The sequence below is a fragment of the Octodon degus genome, unplaced genomic scaffold, assembly GCF_000260255.1.
Source record: "Octodon degus isolate 3935 unplaced genomic scaffold, OctDeg1.0 scaffold00243, whole genome shotgun sequence".
Lineage (NCBI taxonomy): Eukaryota > Metazoa > Chordata > Mammalia > Rodentia > Octodontidae > Octodon > Octodon degus.
In genome coordinates this window covers 3,077,038-3,101,068 of record NW_004524819.1, presented here as the reverse complement: position 1 = coordinate 3,101,068, position 24,031 = coordinate 3,077,038, and the positions used below count along the sequence as shown (strand labels likewise).

At 41.6% G+C, this 24,031-nt stretch overlaps 1 protein-coding gene across 1 annotated transcript; it reads right to left on the bottom strand.

Moving 5' to 3' along the window:
* Positions 1–9,182: 9,182 nt before the first annotated feature.
* Mid1ip1 (MID1 interacting protein 1) lies at positions 9,183–11,558 on the bottom strand. Its single transcript, XM_023706157.1, has 2 exons — positions 11,269–11,558; positions 9,183–11,013 (listed from the first exon to the last, which is right to left on the bottom strand). The coding sequence occupies exon 2, from the start codon at positions 10,749–10,751 to the stop codon at positions 10,197–10,199; it is 555 nt and encodes a 184-aa protein (XP_023561925.1). The 5' UTR covers positions 10,752–11,013; positions 11,269–11,558; the 3' UTR covers positions 9,183–10,196.
* Positions 11,559–24,031: the final 12,473 nt, after the last annotated feature.

Genomic DNA, 24,031 nt, shown 5'->3' with positions numbered 1-24,031 from the left:
TAACAAGAATCTAAAGCTCCTAGTCTGAATTCTCATTGGTGCACAAGATAATAAACAGTAAAGTAAGTGAAAGGAGAAAAGGGGGGAAAGAGAGAGGCCTGGAAAACCCCCAGATCAAGTAACCCCCAGTGAGGATAACCCAGAATTTGGCTGCAGTGTTTTATAAAAACTTAACATAAACCACATAAAAGGAAAAAAAAAAGCTCCTTTTCAAAGAATTATCTTTTCCTTCCTTTCCTGGCTCTCATATTTAGTTCAGAGCTAGAAAATTCTTGCCAGGATTCTATAATTTAGAATTTAATCATTACAGAATCGTGAATACTCAGTTTTCCACCCAACAATTTTTTTAAGCCTTTGCTTTATTATTAGTAAGTGGTGAGAGAAGAAGAGAAGAACAGATACTGGTTTAAGAAAAAGCAATCTCTGACACCATTTGAAAAAATGAGAATTTTATTAGTACCTACTTCACTGGGTTCTTGGAAGGAAAAAATGAGATAATGCCATAAAGATTGGAGCACTCATCCTGAGATTCCTAGTAAGAGCAAAATGCACACTTAGAGTAGTTTGTTGCTATTTGCCTTATGTCTGTGAGGTAGTATCCCCATTTTTCAAAAAAGAAAAGTAAGGAATCAAGAAGCAGATTGACTCCCCCAGGAAGCAGATGAAGGGACAAAATAGGGACTGACTCCAGGATCTCTGAAGTCATAATTTTCTTTCTTTCCCAGGTCCCACCTTTTCTTCTTTGCCATCTTGTTACAAGTCCCTGTCTTACTCTGATCTTGGTCGTCCTGAAGATAATGTCTCATTTGTTTTTCTCCATTGAAAAGCTTTGATGCTACATCCCAGCACTAACTCATTAGCTTCCAATGACAGCGTTAGGTACCAGTGATGAAGACACTCATAGTCATGAGGGATTAGATGACTGGATATGTCATACACTGTTGGTGAAATATTTTGGCAGCTTCTGATAAAATTAAATATATACACATGCTATCTCACTTTTGTGTATTTTCAAAAAGGCTTGAACCAGAATGCCCCTTTACTCATAATAGCAAAAGCAAATAGGTAACATGAAAACAACCTCAGTGTTCACCCAAAGAAAAATAAATAAACAAAATGTGGGGCTAGGCAGATAGCTTGTCAGTCTAAGTGCCTGCTTGGCAAGTACAAGGTCCTGAGTACAATCTCCAGCACCTCATGCCATGCCGATCCCAGAACTCTGGGGGCAGTGCCAGCCCCAAAACTGGGTGTGTTGTGCACACTTGTAATCCCAGCACCGGGGAGGCTGAGACAGGAGGATCACTATGAGTCCAAACTGCGTAGCAAGGCCCTGTATTAAAAAAAATAATAAAATCTAAGAAAAAAGCAAAAACAAATTGTGAAAATTTGTACAATTTGTTGAAATCTCAGAATATTGCTCAACAGCTAACCACTTAGTCAAGAGCATGGTTGAATCTCAGAAATATAATGTTGAGGGAAAGAAGACAGAAAAGAATACATATGATTCTCTTTCATATGATTCTCTTTCAACAAAGTCCAAGAGCAGTTAAAACTAGTTAAACAGGGATAGAAATCAGAATACTGATTCCTTGAAAGTAGAGGGGTCAGATGTGGCAATAGACCAGAAGAAAAGATGTGATATCTGCTGAGGGTGATGGTTATGTTCTGTATTTTGATTGAACTTTTAATTATAATTGAATGAATTTGCCAAAACTTAACAAACTCTGTACTAAATATCTGTGCATTTTATCACACATAATTATATGTCAATAAATAAAAATAGTACTAAAACAGGGGCACTGCACATAAAAATTGTCAAATTTTTTGCAAGGGAAAGAAGTGAAAATGGAGCACAAAGAAAGAGAGGATGGAGCTAAGATTTTAATCACAAATACATAATAAACAATGCAGCTAGATTTAAAGCCAGTCTAGTTAGTAATCTAATGGCAGCTTCATAAATTGTGACTTCTTATGCAGGGACACTCTCACCACAATTGCAACTTAAAACAAAAATCAAATTTCCTTCTCAAAACAAGACAAAAAAGAACCTTTTGATACTGTTTTCAAGTGGTGCTAGAAATTCTATTTTAACCAGCTTAAAAGCAACAAATGGATGGAGGTGCCAAGAGTATGTACCCTTTGCATGTCCTGGCATATGGTAGAAGCCAACTCTTTTAGTTTGCTATTGCTTCTGTACAGACTGCCCACAAATTTGATTGCTTAAAACATCACAGAATTCTGGCCAAATAGCTCAGTGGATTAAAGTGCCTGCAAGCAGGTGCAGGGGCTGACGGTTCAATTCCTGGGCCTGCAGTGCCGGCCCCGCCCCTATGGTGCTCTGAAAGGGCAATTGAGACTGGGCATGGTGGCGTGCGCCTGTAATCCCAGCTCTTGGGAGGCTGTAAACCGGCGGATCACTATGAGTCCAATCTAGTAGTGAGATCCTGAACACACTGTAGACCCTTCCCTAAAATACAAAAAAAAAAAAAAAAAAAATCACAGAATTACCATCTTCCAGTTCCGGAAGTCAGAGCCTCCAGATGAGTCTTACTGGGCTAAAATCAAGGTGTGGAGAAGGCTGTGGGTTTTCAGGAAGCTCTAGGGGAGATTGTGTTTCCTGGCCTTTTCTGGTTTCCAGAGGCTGCCTGCATTTCTTGGCTCATGGCCACTTCTTCCTTCTTCACCTCCAGGATTGACAAAAGGAGTCTTCCTCATGCCGCATTCCCCTCTGAGCCTGACTCTCCTATCTGCTACCTTCCATCTTTTAAAGACCTTTGTGATTACATTGATCCCAACCAGATAATCCAGTCTGATTTCCCCATGTGAGGTCATGTGAGATTAGCAACCTCAAGTTTCATCTGCAACCTTAATTACCTCCTACTATGCAAGGCAACATATTCACAGGTCCTAATGAACTGGACATTAGCATCTTTAGGGACTATTACTCTGCTACTGTGCTAAGTTTTAACAGAACTATAAAATTCTATTTGAAGCATTTTTCTAATCATCCATTATTTCTAATCCTTCTGCTCTTTACATCAGCCATTAAGCAAATATTTCCAAAAATTTCAGGTTTGTTTTAAATTGCTACTCAAGTAAATATGATAAACCAGATGGTGCACCATAAATTACATTCTATTTTCATTTATTCTTATTTAGTTGGACAGTCTCCTGAAATTTGGGGAAAGTTTTTTGTTCTTGTTACCTATTACTTTGCACTAACCATCTAGTAGCTTAAGAAAATGAAAATATTTTGCACACAAGTCAAATCTGGGCAGGGCTCAAGGACAGCTTGTCTCTATACTACATGCCATTAGCTAGGGTGATTTGAAGCCTGGGCGCTTGCTCACATGTTTCTCAATTGATGGTGGTTATTGGCTGGGGCTTAGTGGTTCTGTCAGGGAAACACCTACATATGGTAGAGCTGTGTGGATTGGGCTTCCTCCCAATATGGCAGCTACATTCTAAGGGCCAGAATTTCAAAAGAGACACACATAGTTCATACAATAGGAAGATGTAGTTATCACCTTTAACTGCCTGGCTTAGAAGTGACAACCCTTAATCATTCACTTAATCAAGGTAGTCATAATGTCCCACCTAAACTCAAGAGGAAGAGATAAATATACTTTCTACCTTTTGTTTGAAAGTAGCAAGGTTGTGGAGGACTGTCACAGCCTGATACAATTTTGTAGTCATTTTTTTAAACTATGTTTTAACAATTTTTCTGTCAATTTTCCATTTTCTCTCTTCAGCTTTATTTTCACCTATTTCTTATGTTCTATTTAACTGTTTTGTATAATTTTCCCTTTTAGTTCTCCTTTGATATCCTCCCAATCCTTCCACCTCCTCAACATTAGCTGAACATGGAGGTGGCAAGTAGTAGTTTCATAAGGTGATAGAAAAGAACCAATTTCATATGCCTTCACTTAAATTTTAATTTTTTTTTTCCGGAACCAGGGAATTGAACTCAGGCCCTTGCACTTGCCAGGCAGGTGCTTATTCTACTGATACACTTCCACTTAAAATTTGCTGCCGTCCTAGTCAGAAAAATGTAACTCAGCCTGCTATCAGAAGATAATGATTTCCCTCCAAATCCTCAGATTTCCAATAGGTAAAAGTGTCCTGCAACAAATTCTGCCTTTCTCCAACACTCCTCTTACTCATGCTAACCAAGATATGGCAGGGCGACATCTGGTATAATTAGAAAAACTTAGTTAAGCAGTCTTCTCTTAGTTCTTCTCTTTTCCCACATGAAATCAATCTGGCTGCAGGAACAGGCATTTTCTTCAGCTTCCAAACCTCATTAAGGAGAGAGGTCTGAGATCCTACCCCAGACCCTAACATGAGGGTTAACTATCTCAATTTCTCACACTTCCACCTAAACATTTAAACTATGAAGAAATTGTCAATAAGTACTTATCGCAACAGAAACAAAATTATACTCCCAAAGCATGCGTGAGTTACAAGCTGCAATGTCAATTAGGTACTATAAAATCCTAGACCTTCTTTTGAATGACTAATCTACACTAACTGCATTCTTTACATTCCACACATACTCAGGCTGCTGTGAAACATATGTGTGTTCTTTTGTAATGTATGTTTCTTTCTTTTTTTTGAAAAAATTCAGGGCTTAAATTTAACACTGTACATGAACAACTGAAAAATTTTAAATACCAGAATCAACAATATGATACTTTCATTTTCATTTCCTTGACTACCAAACAGGAAATCTCAATTAGATGTCTGCTAAGAAGAAAGAAAAGGGGGCCATTATCCAAGGACACAGCCAGTTCTGTCAGGTATTTCAACATGGTGGAGAGTAGTAAGGTTTTAATTGGCTTTGTTGAGCTCACCCACAAGCTAAAACATTTTTTTACCTCAGTAGTGTGGTATTCAAAAGGGGGGAAAACTACAAAGTTAGTTTCTACCTTTGAAAACATCAAATGAATCATGTCCAGTTTCATCCTGTTAACTGAATGCTCCATGATAAAAGTGCACATATCAACACTAGTAAGATTGATATGAAAAAGTAAAATAGATTCTAGAACATGCCCCACCCCCAACGCAGTTTATGGAGCTAGTTATGAGATAAAGAACTGGCTTCTGGTTTGCCAGTGTTTTCCTACTGTTCTTATCTGTTGTGTTTCAAACTACTTTCTCTAGGCCATTCAGAGTCAGAAAGTTACCATGTATAACTCCTGCTCAGAAGCAAGTGACAAGGACATTCTCCTATCCAAATTCTTGTCAGCTTGAAGTTGGGTGCCCCGGCAGATATGGACTCTGAAAAAATTGGAAGAAGTAATAAAATATAAGAAAAAGCATCAGAACGTATTAAAATGTTCCTTTTTAAAAATAGTGCCAACACAAGGACTGAGGAGATGTGGTTTTAGCAGATCTCATTCAGAAAGATGCATGACTATTTGTTTTCTTCACCCAAACGCTGACACAGAAAACAGCTAACGAAATCTAACATCCTGGTTTTATAGACAGTATATCCATTTGAGCTCACAGGAGCTGCCTTAGCTATGTCTGCCACCACAGCAGCACTGAACAGCAAGCAGCTGGGCAAGTTCTGTGTACAGCTCTGATTTCTTTTCCATTACCCAAATTTCATGAAGTAGATATCACTCTTCAAGGGAGCATGAGGAATGTGGAAAATGCAGAGAAAACCGCGAAGTCCTGAGTTGAAATCAGAGGAGACCTTAAAACTTGAGCTGCTGTAACTTATTTTCCTTTTTGCAGGGTGAGGAGTAAGTAGAGAGTGAGCCCAGGGCCTTCACACTGAGCTGCTTCCCAGCCCCTTTTCTTTTCTTTTCTTCTTTTTTTTAAGAAAGGGTCACTGTAACTATGTTGAGTAGACAGCTTGAACTCATGAACCTCCTGTCTTAGTCACCTACTTACTTCCTTTCTATTGTCTTCATGTCGATTTTGTGTCCTGAAAGCCCCTGGACCCCAAGCATCCACTCCGCCAATTTACCTTCCCATTCAAGCTTTACAAGCTACTTTACAAAGAAAATAAGTTAAAGCCACTCCATCTTGCCCTGCAAAAGGCTTTTCATGCAAATTTTTTGAAAACCCACGGTGCATGTCCAATACCTCTCCACAGTCCCCCACCAAGCCTAAGGATTAAGAACACACACATTAGTAACTCACTGATCATTGTGAGGGAAACACCCAGAGCAGTTGCCTATGAGGTCCCTAGGGCCTTTTGGACAGGGAAGTCTGGGAGTCCAGGTACCCACAACATAGTTTAGAAGTAGAGGCATAAGCTCTGGGCATTGGATTGGGGATCCATGGCTGTGTGAACCCCAGGATGCTATTGGCTTCTGAGATTGATTATTGGTAGTAGACTGTCATTATGGCTACCCCTATCAGAACAGTCTACATGGCTGCAAGTGAGCTAGAGGCCAAGTCAAGTGTATGGAGTAGCTCAAGGACAGTCCTTAAATTTCCCTGAGTTACTTTTTAATGGAGCTGACTTTAAAAGAAAAAAATAGTTTCTCACTTAAATTATCACAGTAATTAAAGCAATTGATCTTTGACCAGAAACCATATAGTTTTAAACTTTATTAAGACTATATTTAATTTTAACAGACCAACACAACATTTCATATGTTTAAAATTTTCAAAAACTTCCAAACAAGCTTTTTCATTGTTAAGGGCCAAAAATTTTCCTCCAAATTTTTAAAGGAAACATTTCTTCCATCTTTCATTTTATCTGTATCTCTTTAAAATAAGTCACACAAGGACATAACGGTTGGTCGATTTTTTTTTTTTTTTGGAGATGACCCACACAAAGATAAATGCTTTTTTAAAAAAATACATGGTATAAGCTTTGAGCCTTCATTTCAGTGGAAGAGAGAGACAAGGAAGAAATGAGAAGAAAGCAGGGGAAAGGAGATTATTTCCCAAATGATTTATGTTCAGCAACTAAAAATAACGGCAATGTTGAGGCATAATAATTTTTATCTTTTAAAAATTTGTCAACAGTAGATAAGCTTTCCAATTGGTCCAAAGCATAATGATCTCAGCTACAACGGCACTTTTTAAGAAATTATGTTCTCCCTCAGAGAAAGAGTAAGTTAGGCCAAATCACGGAGGAATGCTGTGCAATTGTTAAATGGGATCCCTGTGTGAGCAAAACAAAAGGCTAAAAAGGCAAAACCAGGCTTTCCACAAAAGCTACAGCATGAGACTTTGATGATGAAAATTCTTGTCAAATGGAAATATCTGGAAGGTAATCAATGCTGATCAGAGCTGTTCCTTTCTGTCCAGTTTTTTTCTATGATCTTCCCTTGGGTCATGAACTGTGGATCAGCTTTTCTCTCCTGGAGTCTTGAGGAAAGTGCTTCACTATGTATCCAACTTCCTGAAGAACTTTACTTTGCTCAGAAATTGAGCAAAATTGTAAATAGCTTGAGAAATTTAAACAGGTATATCTTGAAAATTTGTCCTGGTTTTGTTTTATAAACTTCTCGAATAAAGTAGGACCAGTGGAAGAGTATTAGGCCTGGGAGACCTTCCTGGCTCATTAAATGTTAAATGCTCTTTAAGTAGCATTCAAGTATCATTATTCCTAGGTCAAACACTATATGTAAAAACCAGTTACATGGAGTGGTACTTTCAAAAATATAGTAATCACTACCTCATACTTTACTTTTACTAGATAATACTACATTTGTATATTCTATATATTGCCAGAATTTTCTGAAAATAACTCACCATTAACATCTCAAAGGTTTCGCCATCACTTGTCCAAACTACTTACTTTTTGGTTTTAATTCAGGTCCCTTATCATGACCTTAAAAAAATAGTTTAACTGTAGTTTTATATATGTAAATTAAATGAAAGTGAGCATATTGTTGAAAGCCTATTTTCATGGGGGCGGGGATGGAGACACGAACCAATATTTAGAGTAAAAGAGTTCCTAAAGAAACTTCTAAGTGTCACACACCCTACATGTATATCATCTCATGTCATTCTCACTGGAATGCTATGAAGTAAGCATTTGAATTATTATGCCTGATTTTAAGTGTGACAACAGGCTAGGACATTTAAGTACACACAATAAGTGGTAAGGAGAGGATTTGTACACACAAATTTTGGGCTCCAAAGTCCTTGTGTTTTTAATGGGTGGCTTTGGTAGTTTCCTTTAATTTTTTGCTTGTCCTTTGATATTTTAAAGAGAACACAAAGCAAGAAGCTGTCGACCTTATTTTTGATGTTGCCCAGCTTTATCTTTGTATACAAATGATTAGCTTTTAATGGTAACTGGCAGGCAACCCAGTCTTGAGACTTCCCCATTTTTTTTTCACTGCTGCAAAAAGCTGATAATGGAAGCCACTCCTCCTGCATCACACACATGCACACACAGGCCCACACACACTCATTTATTTTAAATGGTCAAGTTATATGGATTTAAACTTCTTGCCCTGATTTCAGAGAATGCCCCATGGTTTCAAACATGGGAAATTGAACTTCATCTGACATTTATCCCAATACAAATAATGAAATAAAGAAAATACAGACTTCCATGTTTCACCAGTCCCACCCTCTCTGTTGAGCATCATAAAGGCATCTAAACATCCTTCCTAAGAGCCCAGTGAAAGCCTTGATCAGATGTGCCAAGTGCAATTGCAAACTGGGTCACTGCAAACTGGAATACTGGGCACGGCTCAACAAAGCGGGAACTGCTGAAAACTGGCGTTACCCCATTACCCATGTTACAATACAGCTACACTACCTCCTAAGATCAACAAATCTTGCAAATAAAGATCCTGGCAGTGTGCCTTGTAGTATTAGGACACACCTATTAGGGTTTGCAAGCCTAATTTGCACAAATTCATTTGCAATTTTTGTTTTTCAGTGGTCAAGTGAAATGTCAGCCTTTAGCATAAATTTTTATGCCTCAAAACACCTCAGCTTGTGCTTTGAGTTTCTTTAAAAAGTTCAAAATGTTAGTTAGGTGCTCCAATAAGCATGCCAAATTGGCTAAAACATACCCTATTTGTAACTTCCCAAATACTTTGAACTGTTTTGTTGGCATGTGTGATCCTCTTCTGATACTGCTTCCGAAATGAAACTTGGAAGTTAGGTCTCATCAATAGCTATCCTCCACACAAAATTAAATACTCGCACAGAAGAACAGTCACCTTACATACCAAAGAGAAAAATAAAATTTACTTTTGCTGAAAAGTATCAGTTTATTTTTATTTAAGGTCTAAGCCATTCAAAGGCGGATTAAAGCAACAAACGCTTGTCCAGTTTAGTTAACATATTTGGATTTTTTTATTTTTAGAATATAATCTACATCTGGATTAAAAAAGCTTTTAAATAAATTTAAAACACAACAACAGTGGAACCCTTCATCACTCTATGTACCACACAGATAGAATATCAGTTGGTTCCATTTTGGATGAGTCTACTTTTTCATAATAACGTTATTATTTTTCACTGGGTGGCAAGCTTCGTACAAGTTGGCACACTGCCAGCTCACACACACTGGGGTGGGGGAAGGGTGGTGTGAAAAGGATGGGGTGTGGTGCCACAGGACGGTTGTACAGTGTAACAGAAAATCATTAATAAAGTAGTACCGGTTACCAACAGTGCTGTTTGTGCGCTTATCACAATGGAATCACTGAAGTTTCAGAGCAAGAAGGGAATTTGAAATACTTAAGACAGGGCCACGGTTACAAAAAGAAATAGTGCAAACAGGAAAACTGACGCAATCTTAGCAACGCTAGGGCCTCAGCTGGCTCACCAGCAGGGCGGGCCGGAGGTTGCGCGCCCTGCCTTCCCCAGCACCCGGCTCCAGCCGGGCTCCCAAGTGTGGCAACCCAGCGCCGCGCCCTGGCAAGGCCCCTTCTCAGGTCCTTCGCCTCCAGAAATTAGAAGAGAAAAAGAAACCCCAAGAAAGGCACAGGCTGAACATGGGGCCTCAGCTCAGTCCCATTCCCAACAATACAGATGCAGTTCCCTTGTGGGGGATCCTGGAGCTCCCCTCTCCCACCAAGTGTTTCCTCTTCTTGAGACGGAGGCCCTCTCCGCCACACATTCCCTCCGAGCCCCCTGCACATACACAGCCCAGTTTTGCAATGTGCCCCTCGTGCCCCACAAGCAGGAAGAAAATAGCTTGGAGGAAAGAGAGAGGGTAGAAAGAGCCCGAGGGGGTGCTGGGCAGCTGCGGGCGCCCCGCCTCAGTGGCCCCAGTTGCCGAAGCCGATCTCCTGCTTGTATCTATTGGTCAGGATGTTGGCTTTGCGGGTGAGCTTGGAGAGCACTGTGTGCAGCCCGCGCAGGTGGTAGTGGAACTGCCGCTCCAGGTCCTCCTCGCCGCCATCCGCGCTCTCCAAGTGGCTCAGGTCCGCCAGGATGTCCTTGGACTTCCACGCGCTCTTCTCCTCGCTCCCCGCGGCTGGGGAAGGCGGCTGGTGCAGGACTCCCCACTCGATGTCGTTGCGGATGGATTTGAGCAGCATGTAGTGGCTGTACATATCCCGGGAGGGCGCGAAAAAGCTGCCGTTGGCGCTTCCCGGGCTGGGTGCCCCAGGCGTGCGCTCCTCCAAGCAGCTGCTACCGCCGCCTACCTCCACGCCGACGTCGTTATCGAGCTCGGGCTCGGCCAGGGGCACGTCGCGCAGCAGGCTGGGCACCATCACCGTCTGGTCCATGTTGTTCACGGCGCCAATGAAGCGATTCATGGCGTTAAAGAGTGAGTGCTTCTGGTTGTAGGTGTCACAGATTTGCATCATGATGGCCGCGGAGGTGCCGAAGCGCAGAGACTCGGGCACGAGGATGGTCGTCCCGGACTTGGGGGTGCCTGCCTTCACGCGTTCTCCCAGGCGAGGCCTGCGCCGGGAGCCTGGCTACAGCAGGGGGTGGGGGTGGGATGTTCCCGACTCCTCCTACGCCCTCTCCAACTCTTGTCTGGCTGGTAGCCCGGCCTTGCGCGGTGAGCGGCTTCTCTAGCTTGGACGTCCGGTAGATCGCGATGGTGGTGGGTCGAGCCTCAGCCTGGTTAGGAGATAGGAACGACAGAATACATTACTCACCCGGTTGGGCTGCTCAGTGCCCCTGCCCGCGTGCTCCTCCCTCCCCGGCTACTGCTAGCTTGGGGTGGCGTCGGGGTAGCTCCCCCAGACCAGGCGATCCCACCTCTACACCTCCCAGAAGAGGGCTGCAGAGCACAGGACGAAGATCTTCACCCTCTGAAAAGCCTGAGCTCAGTCAACCACGCTGGCCCGGGCGGCAATGGGGCGGGGCACCCACCTCTTTCGTCCTGAGATCCCCTGCTTCTTGGCGGCTCAGTGCTTTCTCTGCCAGCGGAGGCCGCCCAAGGGCCCTGCGGTGGTCAGTGGCTGGACAGTGACTGAGGGCGGCGGCGTCTGCGTCGGCCCCCTACTCATCCCAGGTGTTCAATTTATAGTCCAGGAAATGTGTCGCTGGTGCCCAGGGCCACCCCCGTGTCTCCTCCTCCAGCCTCCCCCGGCAGCGTCTAGATAAAAGGCCCCAGCCCAGATGGCCGCGAGTAACACTGGCCCTGCCCCTTCCACTGCTGGGGCGGGGCGCGCCAGACCAGCTCCGCCTCTCGCCTGATACCCGGGCAAAGGGAGGGCGCCGGGGCAGGGCAGGGCAAGACAAGGCTGGGCAGGGCAAGGCAGAGAGGGATGGAGCAGCCGCGCCCAGCCCGCGCCCAGCCCAGGGCCAGCTTGGGGAGGGCCAGGCACTCTGCGTGTTCACAAGGCCCCTGCATCCCAATCCAAAAGGGAGCGGGCAGCCGCGCGGATGGGGCGGCGGACTTGGAGCCTGCTCACAGGCTGGGCTGACCGGAATGTATGTGTCCGGGTTGCAAAGTGAGCCCCTCCACCCTGAGTCCAGAGTAACCGCAGGAGGGAAACTGAAGCCTCGGTTTATTATTAGCCCTCGGGGAAAAGGGACCCGCATCTGCCCCAACTTCATCCTGGGACTCTTACGTAAGCTGGACAGGCCGGGCGCACGTGGACGCGCAGTGCTCCCGCAGCTGCCCTGCACTTGGTCAGCAGCTGGGGGAAGGGATGTCGTTGGCGGAGGCTTTTCGCCTTCCTCCAAGCCTCTCCTTTCCCAATTTTCCTACAGTTGCTGCCAGGAGTCAGCGCGACCTACCGTCAGATTTACAGTTTTTTTTTTTTTCCTTCAAAAGATCAGAACGCGGCAATAGAGAGAAATTATGTTGGAAAGCCCAGCCAGGCCCTGTGACCTTTTGGCTGTCAAATGGCTAGGTGAAGGTGACAGTAGTTAGTCTGGTATTGGGAGTCTTTCATTGTTTAACAGAAAAGATAGTTCTTAAACACAGGATCATTTCATAGTACCTACATTGAGCACTACATCTCTGGATATAACTTTTTAAGACTTGCATCTTAAATTTCACTTTGAAATTTCCTAAACATGGCCCAGTCTTAGTTTTCCCACCTCACTCCCCTGGCTATGTCTCTTACCCACCAATCTTTTCAAACAGTGGTACAATTAGGACTCAAACTTCTAATTTTAAATCCCTTCCCTCTAAAATTTTAGGGAGGGGGATTAGTACAGTATTTTCCGGAACAAAAAAAGTATCAGAAAAGAGAAGCTGGGTTTCTCTCTTTCACTTTAAGGATATATATATACTTAAAGGAGCTATACTGAAATCTTTTGCACAACGAGCTATCTTCCTTATTGTATTTTGAATGAAAGGCCAACTTGAAACAACAAGGACTACTAACAATGGACAAATGTCAGTGTGGCCCTTGGGGGCCATTCTGCCCCCTCCCATTTATTAACAACAGATCATAATCCTTGTCTTCTTATCTGTAAAACTGCAATAATTTACTTGCTCAACCTCTTTTGAGAGATCAACGATAAGAATGTAGAGGAAGAAGTATTATATAAGTTTGAGGTATTAAAATAATTCCACCGCTGCTTTTTGAACTAAGAGACTTAGCAACTTTTGCAGTCTGTTTCCCTATCAATAAATGGATTGCCGATTTTAGGTAAGGTTAAGTTAGATGGATGTAAAAATAAATATGTAAATTGCAAAGTACTTTACAAGGAATAATTTACTTAGTACGAAACCACATAGTGGAGAGGTGTCTGTGAGGAAACAAAAAAATTAAAAATGTGGGGGGAAATGTGGAAAAGGCCAGGATGAGCCACAGACATCACCCCCTCCACAGCCCATCCCTCCACCGTGCTTAGGGAGTAGAAGTATAAAATAGTCCAAGCTGGTTTTGCTCAACAAGATTGGAAGAACATTCGTTTACAGGAGGAAAACTGAAGAAAAGCAGATGTGCAGTTTCTGTAGTTGATCACAAATTAAAACACACTTCGCCCCCATCCCTGACTCCCTTAGTATTTTAAATGATATATAAGCCCTAATGAAAATTTAGTATTCGCTTTTAGCTATTAAATGCTGGGATTCCGCTTCTTTTTCTACCCAGTTCCAACAGAGTATGATTAATAACTCACGAAAAAGGAGAGCCGAGTGTCTAGCAAAGGGAGCCCACCCTGACAAAAAGCCTGGCCTGAGAGAAAGCTAACTCCTTCCACTTTGGTCTCCACCCTTCCCCTGATCCGTTTCCTTCCTTCAGTCTGGACTGGATCGCCCAGTTTCTCCACTCTCGGCCACTGTTCTAGCCCATTTCTTAAACCCTATCCAAGGAAGATGGCTCATCCACCTGCCTGCAAAACTTCTCAAACCCGGCCTCCCAGCTCCCTCGGCCCACGCAAAAACTCACACCCACCGGGGTAACTCCAGTGCAAAAAGGTCCAAGGGCCAGAGCTCTGAGCCCTTGGAATCACCCCATTGCCACCCCTCTGACTTTAGCCAATCACAACGCGTCACAGAATGTTATGCAAATTAGCCTTTGCGTCCCAGCCAGTCAGAAGCCGCGGACCCCTCCCTGCAGCATCCTCTTTCACCCCAACCCAGCAGATCTGGCGGCCACATCCCCGACAACTGGCCGGCAGCCAGTATACCTCCTCTCTAGGCTGTAAAAAAATAAAAACGGTTCCCTGGGGTCACATGGGAGCAGAATGGACTGGGTCAAACCAGGAAGGAGATGGCCAGCCTCTCTGGTTTCTCTGGACACTTTCCCTATCGCGATCTGGAACAGGCTGGGGGTGCCTAACCATCTGCCCAGGACACATTTTGCCTTCAGAAAACAGGGAAATACATCCGTTGAACAAGTTACTTTGGAGTACTTGCAACAGGCCAAAAGACACAAGTCAAACTTTCTAACCAATATACCAAGTCCCATTAAAAGCCTGGTCTCAGGTTGTGTACCTGCCCCATTTCTTTCACAGTTTCAACACAGGAGCTCCTAGATTCTGGTTCTCAACGTGCATGACTGGCTCATCTCCTCCAAAATGTCTACAAATTACCCTTACAAGGACACTTTAACAATGAAAAAATCCCAAACAAAGTAGGGAACAGGGAGAAACTGGTGGGGGAAGTAGATCTGGCTGAAGAGAAAGTAGTATTTGAAGGCTAGAGATCAGCCAACTCAAAAGAGCAGATATCGTAGATCACTTTGACCTAGAATTTAGAAGGAACCAATTTGTGACAAGCCTTCAGGAAGTATAACAGTTGGACTGTCCTGTTAAAGGCCTTGTAGTCCAACCATCCACTTAAACTGAAATCACTCACAACATCCCCACCAAGTGGTCACCCTAACCCACATTCTTATATTTTCCATCCTTCTATATTACCTTTTGCTGCATTGAAGCTCTCCAGAAAGCCATGAAATGCATCAAAAGATGCTTGAAGGTGGCTCTGGTCTTCCTTGAACCCACTATTCTTCAAGTCACTTATCCTCAGTTCACACAGCAATTCTTCATGCTCTCCTTTGAGTTACTCATCCATCCTGGCCACTGTCTTTGGAAGCAGCTCCCGTCTGCTTGCATGTGTAGCAACTGGAACTCATTCCAATTACCATCTTTTCTGGGGCAAAATGGAGTGGCAAAGCCATCTATTTCATTGTGAAGGGTAACCTTTCTAGGTCATATTTATTGAGCACAAATGCTTGGAACTTAGACAGGGTAATGTATTTTAACTTCACAACAACACTGAGAAGAAAGTAAGGATGAAAGAGTCTGAGGGCCAAAGTAATAGAACTGGGGCTTGACCCATTTTTTGATGCTAAATCCAATGTTCTTTCTACTACCTAACCAATACCTACTTCTTACAATGCCACCTGGCATTTAATGGGCTGGCTTTAACAGCTAAATCCATATGCTGTTATCCTTGTAACAAAATGTTATGCCTTTTTTTTTTGTTTTGAAGCAGGATGTTGCAGTTCAGGCTGGCCCTGACCCCACTACAAAGCCCAGGCAAGTCTTGAACTCATGGTGATCCTCCTGCCTCAGCCTCCAGAGTGGTGGGATTACAGGCATGCACCACCACGTCCAGTTCTGTATCTTATTCTTGAGTAGTAAAGATATTTTTAGACCAAAATTCAGAGCTTCATATTATCCCCTTTAAATTAATCTCATTAGATTTGGCCTATTACTTCATCCTGTTTTAATATTTTGAGTTGTGATTCTGTGCTCTAATACACTTCAATATTACCCATATATATGGCACTGGGCAAAGGGTAAAGTGATGTAGAACATCTGGAGAACTCCTTCAGCTTGATATTAGTCCATTAATTAGCACCTTTTGGCACATGTTGTTTCAGCCAGCTATGAATCATGTTAATTGTGCAGTCATCCAGCCTATATTTTTCTTCTTGACCACAGGATATTAAGAAAGACCTTGCTAAATGCCTTACTGAAGTTCCAAGTTAATGGCCAGCTTTTTCCTATAGAGTCAAGATGAACATTTTTGTCATATGTTATAGAGAAACCACTGTAATATGGTACAAAACAGCAGACATAGCATTATAATATTACAGTAAGTACTGAGGAATTACCTTGCATTGCAATGATCCCTATAAGAAGCACTAAGAAGAATTAGTAGATAGAAGCTGAAAAGGATGATGCTAGAACATGCAGCAGTGAAGCTTCTGGCTTTAAACCCTCTATTTTGAGATTCTAGAATGACTGAACATGTTTCAATTGACATTTTGTCACCATCTTGTTATCTCTCTGTCCCTGCCCCCATTTAGGTTTGAATACAAGAGGAATAGGATCCAGAGAGAGTTGATAATACTAAAGAATAGTTTCTGTTATGTTCTCAACATTTCTACCTCTCTGGGAACTCTAAGCTACATAAAATGATGCATTTAATTTTAGTATGGCAAAAAGAAAGGACAAGATTCATTATAACTTCTTACCATATAGGAGCTTCTAAATATGCATATTCCCAAATTCCATAGATCACCAAGACCGTCTTGCATCATCAGCATAGAAAGAACACTGAGAATATTTTTCCTTCATCCTCTCCTGTTTCTTTATTTGGTTAGTTTAAATTATGAAATTCAAAGTTTACAAAATATAGCACTGAATTAACATAAGGAGAAAAGATATAGTTATCAGTGTTGGATTTGCGCAAGTCAGTGCATTTTTTTCAGCCTGCAAAGTCATAAATGCAATATTATCTACTGGAAAGCTTTAGCACTTCTATGTCCAAGACTTTCTTAATTTATTCTTTTATCTTTAAGTTAATTTTATTTTATTTTGAAAATTAAAAAACAAAAGTAAGTACAAAAATCAAAAACAAAGATAGAAACAGGGTAACATAAAACAATACATATATTACAAATTTTCAAAAAAAGACCTAGTTTATTCTTTTCCCTCTAACAGGAAAAGAAAGTAGACTTAGGTAAGGTGCATTGGAATTAAAGAGAATTCACATGTTATATTAGATTTTCAGGTAGAATTAGGGCAGGTTTACTGAAACTTTCTGTGACAGTAGGCAGTGGAGTTGTAAAAAGGAATATGTTATGCAAGAATATCATATCACTCAAGTAAAAAAAGTAAGCAGATATTCTCAAACATGAACTTGGCTTTTCTTTAAAAACTTGCTCAGTGGTGAAATCCTGCCAACAAAGAATCGAAGTGAAATACTCTGGAATAGAGAATACATGATAAAGGGATTCATGGTAAGCTTGGCTCCATTCAGATACAGAAATATGATTAAACTATGCATTCTATAGTTGCAGAATAGAATGTAAATATTTTAAACTCAAGCAATGAAAAAAATAACACAAGCAGCAAAATTGAAAGTTTCAAGAATAAAAAGTGACAGATAAATAATAAATAAATCAGCTCATGCGGAAGATCAGTGTCTCTAAAACCAAACTACAATTTTAAAAGTGAAGAAAATATATTAATACTTTTCAAAACATTTTTCTCAGCATAAAGGGTTCTTTTAAGAAGTGATGGCCAGACATGGTAATGCATGCCTGTAATCCCAGCACTCTGGAGACTGAGGCAAGAGGATCTCTGTGAGTTTGAGGCCAGCCTAGGCTACATAGTGAGTTCAAGAACAAGCTGAACTATTGTGTGAGACCCTGTCTCAGAAAATTAAAAAAATAAACAACAATGAAAAGAAGTGATGCATTCTGTACAAAGACTGTTTTATAAAGTTCAGTATTTCTTTCACATATCACTTCAGTGTGGTGGTTTGGGGTTTTTACAAGGTGAACAATATAGTACAGGACACGATTTATAATAGTATTTAATGATGAATCACCCAAGAATCATGTACTACAAGTGCAGGAAATCTATCCACACACTAAATACCAATGAATCCAGCTGAGTGTCTAGAGCTCATACCAATGCCTCCCACAAGTCCAACTGGAGGCCTGGAGCCCACAACAAAATCTCATGCTGGCCTGCTTCGTGAATCTGTGCTGGAAAGGCCCAAAGGTTAGCTGTGGAAGCCAGGAAGTCTATGCCAGCGGAATGAAGAATCTGTGCTAGCAGGCTGAGGGATCTGACCTGGAGCCAGGAAGCAACGCTCAATGTAAGCACCAGCGCTCCCCCAAAGGTACCACAGCCGTCCTCAGCAACAGTGAGGTCCCGAGCTCCTACAGTGATGAGGAAAACCAAGTTCTCATTAGGAAAGCCAATGTGCCAAGCTGCTCCATGAGGCTGAGCAGGGCAACCTCTTCCCCTCTGGAGCCAGGAAGCGATGCTGAAGATGAGGACCCAAGCTCCTGCAAAGTTCATCAGGAAAGCCAGCATGACAAGGCCCTCCAGCAGAACAGCCCAAGAGCACTAGCAGCTTCCAGCAGCTCCAACAGCTTCTCCAAACAGTATCCCTGACAGTGTTCTGGCAGCTTCTCCTGTTCTGCCTTTACGCTGCTGGCAACAGCCCTCAGCTAGGCCAACTGTACCCGGCCCCACACTAATTTAATTCAGCCGGGTATAATAAGTTGACCACAAGTTAGAAATCCACTACATTCAGTTACTACTCTTAGTTCAGAAATTAATAGTCACATTTCATTTAAAGTAACCTGTGTCATAATGAATGTTCTGTTTTTTTCATCTGGGTGCTGGGTGCAGTTACACGGATGTGTTCAATTTGTGAAAATTTGTTAAGCTAAAACACAATAATGATTAACATTGTTCTACATATATTTTATGCTTGAGTAATTTTTTTGAAATTTCATTCACACAAGATTCCTAGGGAGAGGGAAAAGGGAACGAGAGGGAGAGAGACAACAGACTGATCTAGTTATCTGGTTTGGAATTAAATGCACTCAATGCTTTTGGGGGAAACACATTTGTGAACTTAAGTGAAATAACAAAATTGTAAGTCCTCCAAACTTTGGGTCCTTTGGAAAAAACTACTCTTCTTCACCTCTGCTCCTATCAACTACTATTTAAGAAGTCCAACAATGGGTGCTTCTGAGCATTGGTCTTGGAGAAATCATATTCTTAGCTGTAATTCCATTAAAACACATTTTTTCTGCAAACTCTCTAAATACTATTTGTAAATGTTCATTTGCACAGCACGTTTATGTAGAGTCACCCCTGTTATTCTGACCCATTGCTGATGATTTGAAATATCTAGAAACCTGATATCTAGTATTCTTTTGTGAAGTTTGTGTTTCTAACCATATAGGTAGAAAGTTTATGTTAACAGAGTTCGACATCTCCCTATGGCCTTAAATCTGGTCAGAGATTTACTATGTTTCTATATATTCTTTTACCCAAGTGTATTGCAAAGATTATCCGTTTGATGAGGGCTGTGGCTTATATCTAGATGCCCTCCCAAAAGTCTCATGCACTCATATCTGGGGCCTTTGAGAGGTGACCAGCTCATGGGTGCGTGATACTGTATTAGTCTACTGCAGGGTTTGTAGCTGGGTGTGGTGCTGTAATTACTTTCTTCTTTGCTGGGACATGATGCAGACATCCACAAATTAAAGGAGAAGAAGTTCGTTTCAGTTCGCAGTCCTTGGTCAGCTAGCTCCAACGTAAGGTGGTATGGCAGAGGGACATGGCAGGCAGGAAGGAGTGAGCCACCAAGGACTATATTATCAGTGTATTCCTGGAAAATACATTAAACAAGGAAACATACATTTCTCCCCCTTTAAACACAGAATATCCTGTGTAAGTTCAGTTTCTGCAAGGTGGGTGATTACCTTAGTTGAAGGTATAAAGCATTTGTTTGTGGCCTGGAATTTGTTCAGTAATACCTGTTGTGAATGGACATTGGGGCTATATGATCACTGTGAAAATGACCCCTTTGTTTTATAGGACAGACTCAAATATCTTTCCAACCTTGACTTAAACAATTAATGAATATAAATAGGATTTCTGAGGCAATTCATATAATAATTAGATCTTAGGCTTCAGAAAATAACTTTTACGTACTTAGCAGAAAGTCTATTAAGTAATAATATGGCCAGATATTAAAGCACATCTCTCTTCTAGTTTCTTCCTCTACCCAGAGGAGATTGGGTAGAGGATTGTCTAAATTGTTGAACTTTAGAGGCAGAATCCAGAATATGCCAAACGAAAGATTCTTGAGAGTCTATGAATTATCTCATTAAAAAATTCTCAGTACACACTTGGGGTTTGTTCATTTCACTCTTTTTTTTTTCATTTAGCTTCAAACAGTGTATTAAGCTTTGTTATATCTAGTTTGAAGCAAACTGGATACCATCAAAATGGCCGGTGTTCAGCTGTTTTCATAAATGTCATTCTTGACCTACTGCAGGGACCAGGTCTTTTATACGCTGAGCCAATTGGTATAAGTACTTCACATTTCTTTGTACCATTTGTGTAATTCCTCCATGTCTGAAAAAGAGACTGCTTGGCTTATTGCTACCTAATGTCACACTCACTCAAACTTTTTTATTTATTCAAGTAGAACACATTTATTGGGCTTTTTCTAGAACACCACCCCCAGTTGTACTTTCAGCCAGAAACAGCTTCCCTCTCCTCTTTCCCCTCCCTTCGCTCTCCTCACCACCTCTCCAGTCTCCTTCCCTCTTCTCCCCTTTCTTCCTCTCTCCCCCTCCCTACCCTTCCCTTCTCTTCTGTTCTCTCTTCTCCTTTTCTCTCTTTTTTTCTAGGACTATAAATTGAAATGGCAGAATGTCTACTGGAACTATGATGCACTCCCAAGTCCTTCATCATTTTGGACGGCCCTGTAATATTCTCAAAACAATCAAGGCATACAAGCACATCAAGTTTACCTACAAGACACTATATATGTTGATATAATGCATTAACAAAAATGAAACTCATCACACATTGTAAACTAGGGGAATAAGTCTACAATGATAACCACAGTCTTATAAAGACCATAGGAACATCTGAGTAAATATGATTTATAACATCAAAATCAGGTAGATACCAGTGTTCTTTTATGGACCTTTTATTTACTTGGGGAGGGGAGAGGCAGACCACCTGGTTTCTAGAAAAGAGCGCAATCTGGGTTTAGCCCTGTCTCTTGTTCACTCTTGCTTCTCTGCCGATTTTTTGATTGCCAGCTCAGAAGAGCTGCTTTCTCCCTATGTGCCCCATTTTCCTCACTCTGGGAGTTTACACAAGGACTGGAAATGAGTAGGGCATCGTGTGGAGGAGCAGGCATGTGGGAGGCAGGGAATGTAAATGTGTTGACTGGCTGATCCATTTTCTCTGCACATTAATTAGTGTACAGCACCCTGTATAGGAGAACTGTGATTGAAAACAAATACTTTTTTGTAGCTTATCTATTGTTTGTAATGTAAAATATTGCTTGAGACCTTGAACTTTTTCCAACTTGCAAATTTTAGAGATACTTAATAGACTCTCCTTTCTTCCTTCCTCCCACCCTCCCTTCCTCCCTCTCTCCCTCTCTTCCTCCCTTCGTTCCTTCTCTCCTTACCAAGAGTCCCGTTTTGGTTTTCATGTCAGTACACAGTCTTAAAACAATTTCAATCATTCCTATTTATAAATAGCATGAACTCTTACAATGCTTATGTTTTAAATTTCCCAATCTATATAGGTAAGAAGAGCAGTATTATTTTGATTTATTATTGAGAGAAACGAATAATATAAAAAGAAGTCATAAACTGAAGCAGGAGAGGCAGTTACCCCACACAGCTGTGGAGAAGAAGCAGGTCAGGCAGAGGGAGCAATCAGTACAAAGGTACTGAGGCAGGAGCAAGTTTGTAATGGAAAGGAGGCCAATGAGGCTGGGAGACATAGAGGGAGGATAAGTGTTTAGGAGGTGAGGGCGCAGAGGCAATGAAATCAGATCATGTAGGAACTTATAAACTATTTTAAAGACTTGGCTTTTATTGGAAAAAGAGGTATCATTAAAGTATTTTAAATAAAGGCATGATTGGGCCAGGGATATGGCTCAGTGGAATAAGCTCTTCCCTGGCAAGTGCAAGGGCCTGAGTTCAATCCCCGGTTCCTCAAAAAAATAAAAAAAATAAAAAAAAATAAATAAAGGCATGATCCAATTTGATGTATATTTTAGAATAAGTTCTGCGTTACTCTTTGGGTTGAAAATAGACCTTCAATGAGTAAAGCTACGAGCCAGGCGAACAGCCAGGTTGCTGGTGAAATAAGCTGGGAGAGAGATGAAAGGGCCTTCAGACAAAGGTGGCAGTGGTGAGCACGGTTCATCTCCTGTGCACGTTGTGCAAAATGTACCAGTAGAATTTGGCAACATTTTATTTCTATGTGAGAAGGATAAGAGAATAGAGGAAGTGAGGTTTTTGACCCAAACAATAAAGACAGTCTTGACTCTGAGGTGGGAAAGTCCGATTGTGTAGCCTTTTTGAGTGAGAAGAACAAGAACACACTATTCAACTTATCAGTTTTGAGAAACCCCTTATGCACAAGAGTGAGGCTCCGCGTGGGTGTTGGATTAGTGTCTGACTCATAGTATGTGCTCAAGACTTGCCCCTCGTGCTAGTTCTAATGAGAAAGTGATGAACTAAAATTGTTTTGAGTTTTTAAACATCCACACTGACCATCCATATCCGTGCTCACTTCACTAGCTGTGTTGCCTCCCTCTTCTTCACAGCCTCCCTTCTTCTAGCCATCTATACTCTGTCCACCTCTCATTCATTCCTCAGCCCATGTCCCTCTTGCTTCCGTGGCACTACTCATGTCAGATACGGCAGCCTTCTGACCCCCAGTTCTCAGTACCTGGGATACCAATGGCAATGAGACAGAGTGGCTCTTCAGAGCTATGAACAGTAAACTCCTTAGAGCCTCCTTGCTCAGCTCTTAGATCGGTGTAATGCTAACTTCTTCCTTTTTGCACCCTAAGCCTGGGGGTGCCAGTTGCTTTTTATAGCTGTCATGCCCAAATTACCTCAGTTTACCCATTTTTATTACTTCAACACTCCAGTGCCTATGTAATTAATTTCCCACATAAAAACCTCTCTATTAAGTTATTGAGGGTGGTTTTTGTTTTGTTGTTGCTTGTTTGTTTGTTTGTGACAGCATCTCGCTATATAGTTCAGGCAGGCCTTGAACTCACTATGTAGCCTATGCTGGCCTTGAACTCAAAACAATCCTCCTGCCTCAGCTCCCTGAGTGCTGGGATTACATGTGTGTGCCACAAGGCCTGGCTGGCTATTTTCTTAGACAAGTACTTACTGACAAAATGACTTGGTTATCAGTTCACTTGACCTTTTAAAATCTCTTCTTAAGTCAATTTTACTACTTTTAATCTTTCTGGGAATATAACCATTTCCTTCACAAAGTTGTGTCAAGTGGTTGCTTCTGTTGTTTTCTGGTTCCTCCGTAATGATATTTATCACACATGTAGACTTATTTTGTTTGATTTGTTTTGATTTCTGCAGTGCTGGGCATGGAATTCAGGCCCTCAAGTCTGCCAGGCAAGTGGTCTGTCCCTGAGCTCCACCCCAGTCCTCACATAGATTTTTGTAATTGTTTTTATTGTCTTCCTTTTTATATTTGTTTGGGGTACCTAATTTGTTTAACTTTTTTGATTCCAAAGGAATGACTGTTCTTGAATTTATTTGTGAATTTTGTCATTGTTCCAATATCCTATATTTTTATCTTATGCACTACCCCCTTATACTACCTTTTCTTCTTTTCCTTTTCCTTCTCTCTCTCTTTTTTTTGTGGTACTAAAGATTGAACTCAGGACCTTGTGCTTGCCAGGTAAGCACTTATTTCACTGAGCTATCTCCCTGGCCCCCTCCTTTGTACTTTCTTAAGTGTTTATCTCATAATTTTTTAAGTTCTTAGACTGAATATTTAATTTATCTTTTCCTACCATCCTTACCTAGGCATGACAGTGTTTAAGAATGTAATTTTTTGTTTAGTTACTGTGCTAGTTGTTCTAATGACTTCCTTAAATGAATTCTGTTTTGGGCTTTTATACCTGCTTTGGTCTAAGAGGTGTTTGAGTGTTTTAAAAGTGTTGTACAATAGCCTCCCTTTATCCATCATTGTGTTTTCCACTGTCGGTTTACTACCATGGGTCAACCATGGTTCAAAGATGTTAAATGGAAAATTCCAGAATTGAACAATTCTTAAGCTTTAAATTCTACACTGTTCTGAGCAGCATGATGAAATCTTGCACCATCCGTCTTCAACCCACTTTGTCTCACCTGATATGTAGATCATCCTGTTGTCCACACTGACA

Bases quoted from the DNA above. Each gene is read 5' to 3' on its own strand.
- Mid1ip1 (XM_023706157.1), bottom strand. From the start codon at position 10,751: ATGATGCAAATCTGTGACACCTACAACCAGAAGCACTCACTCTTTAAC.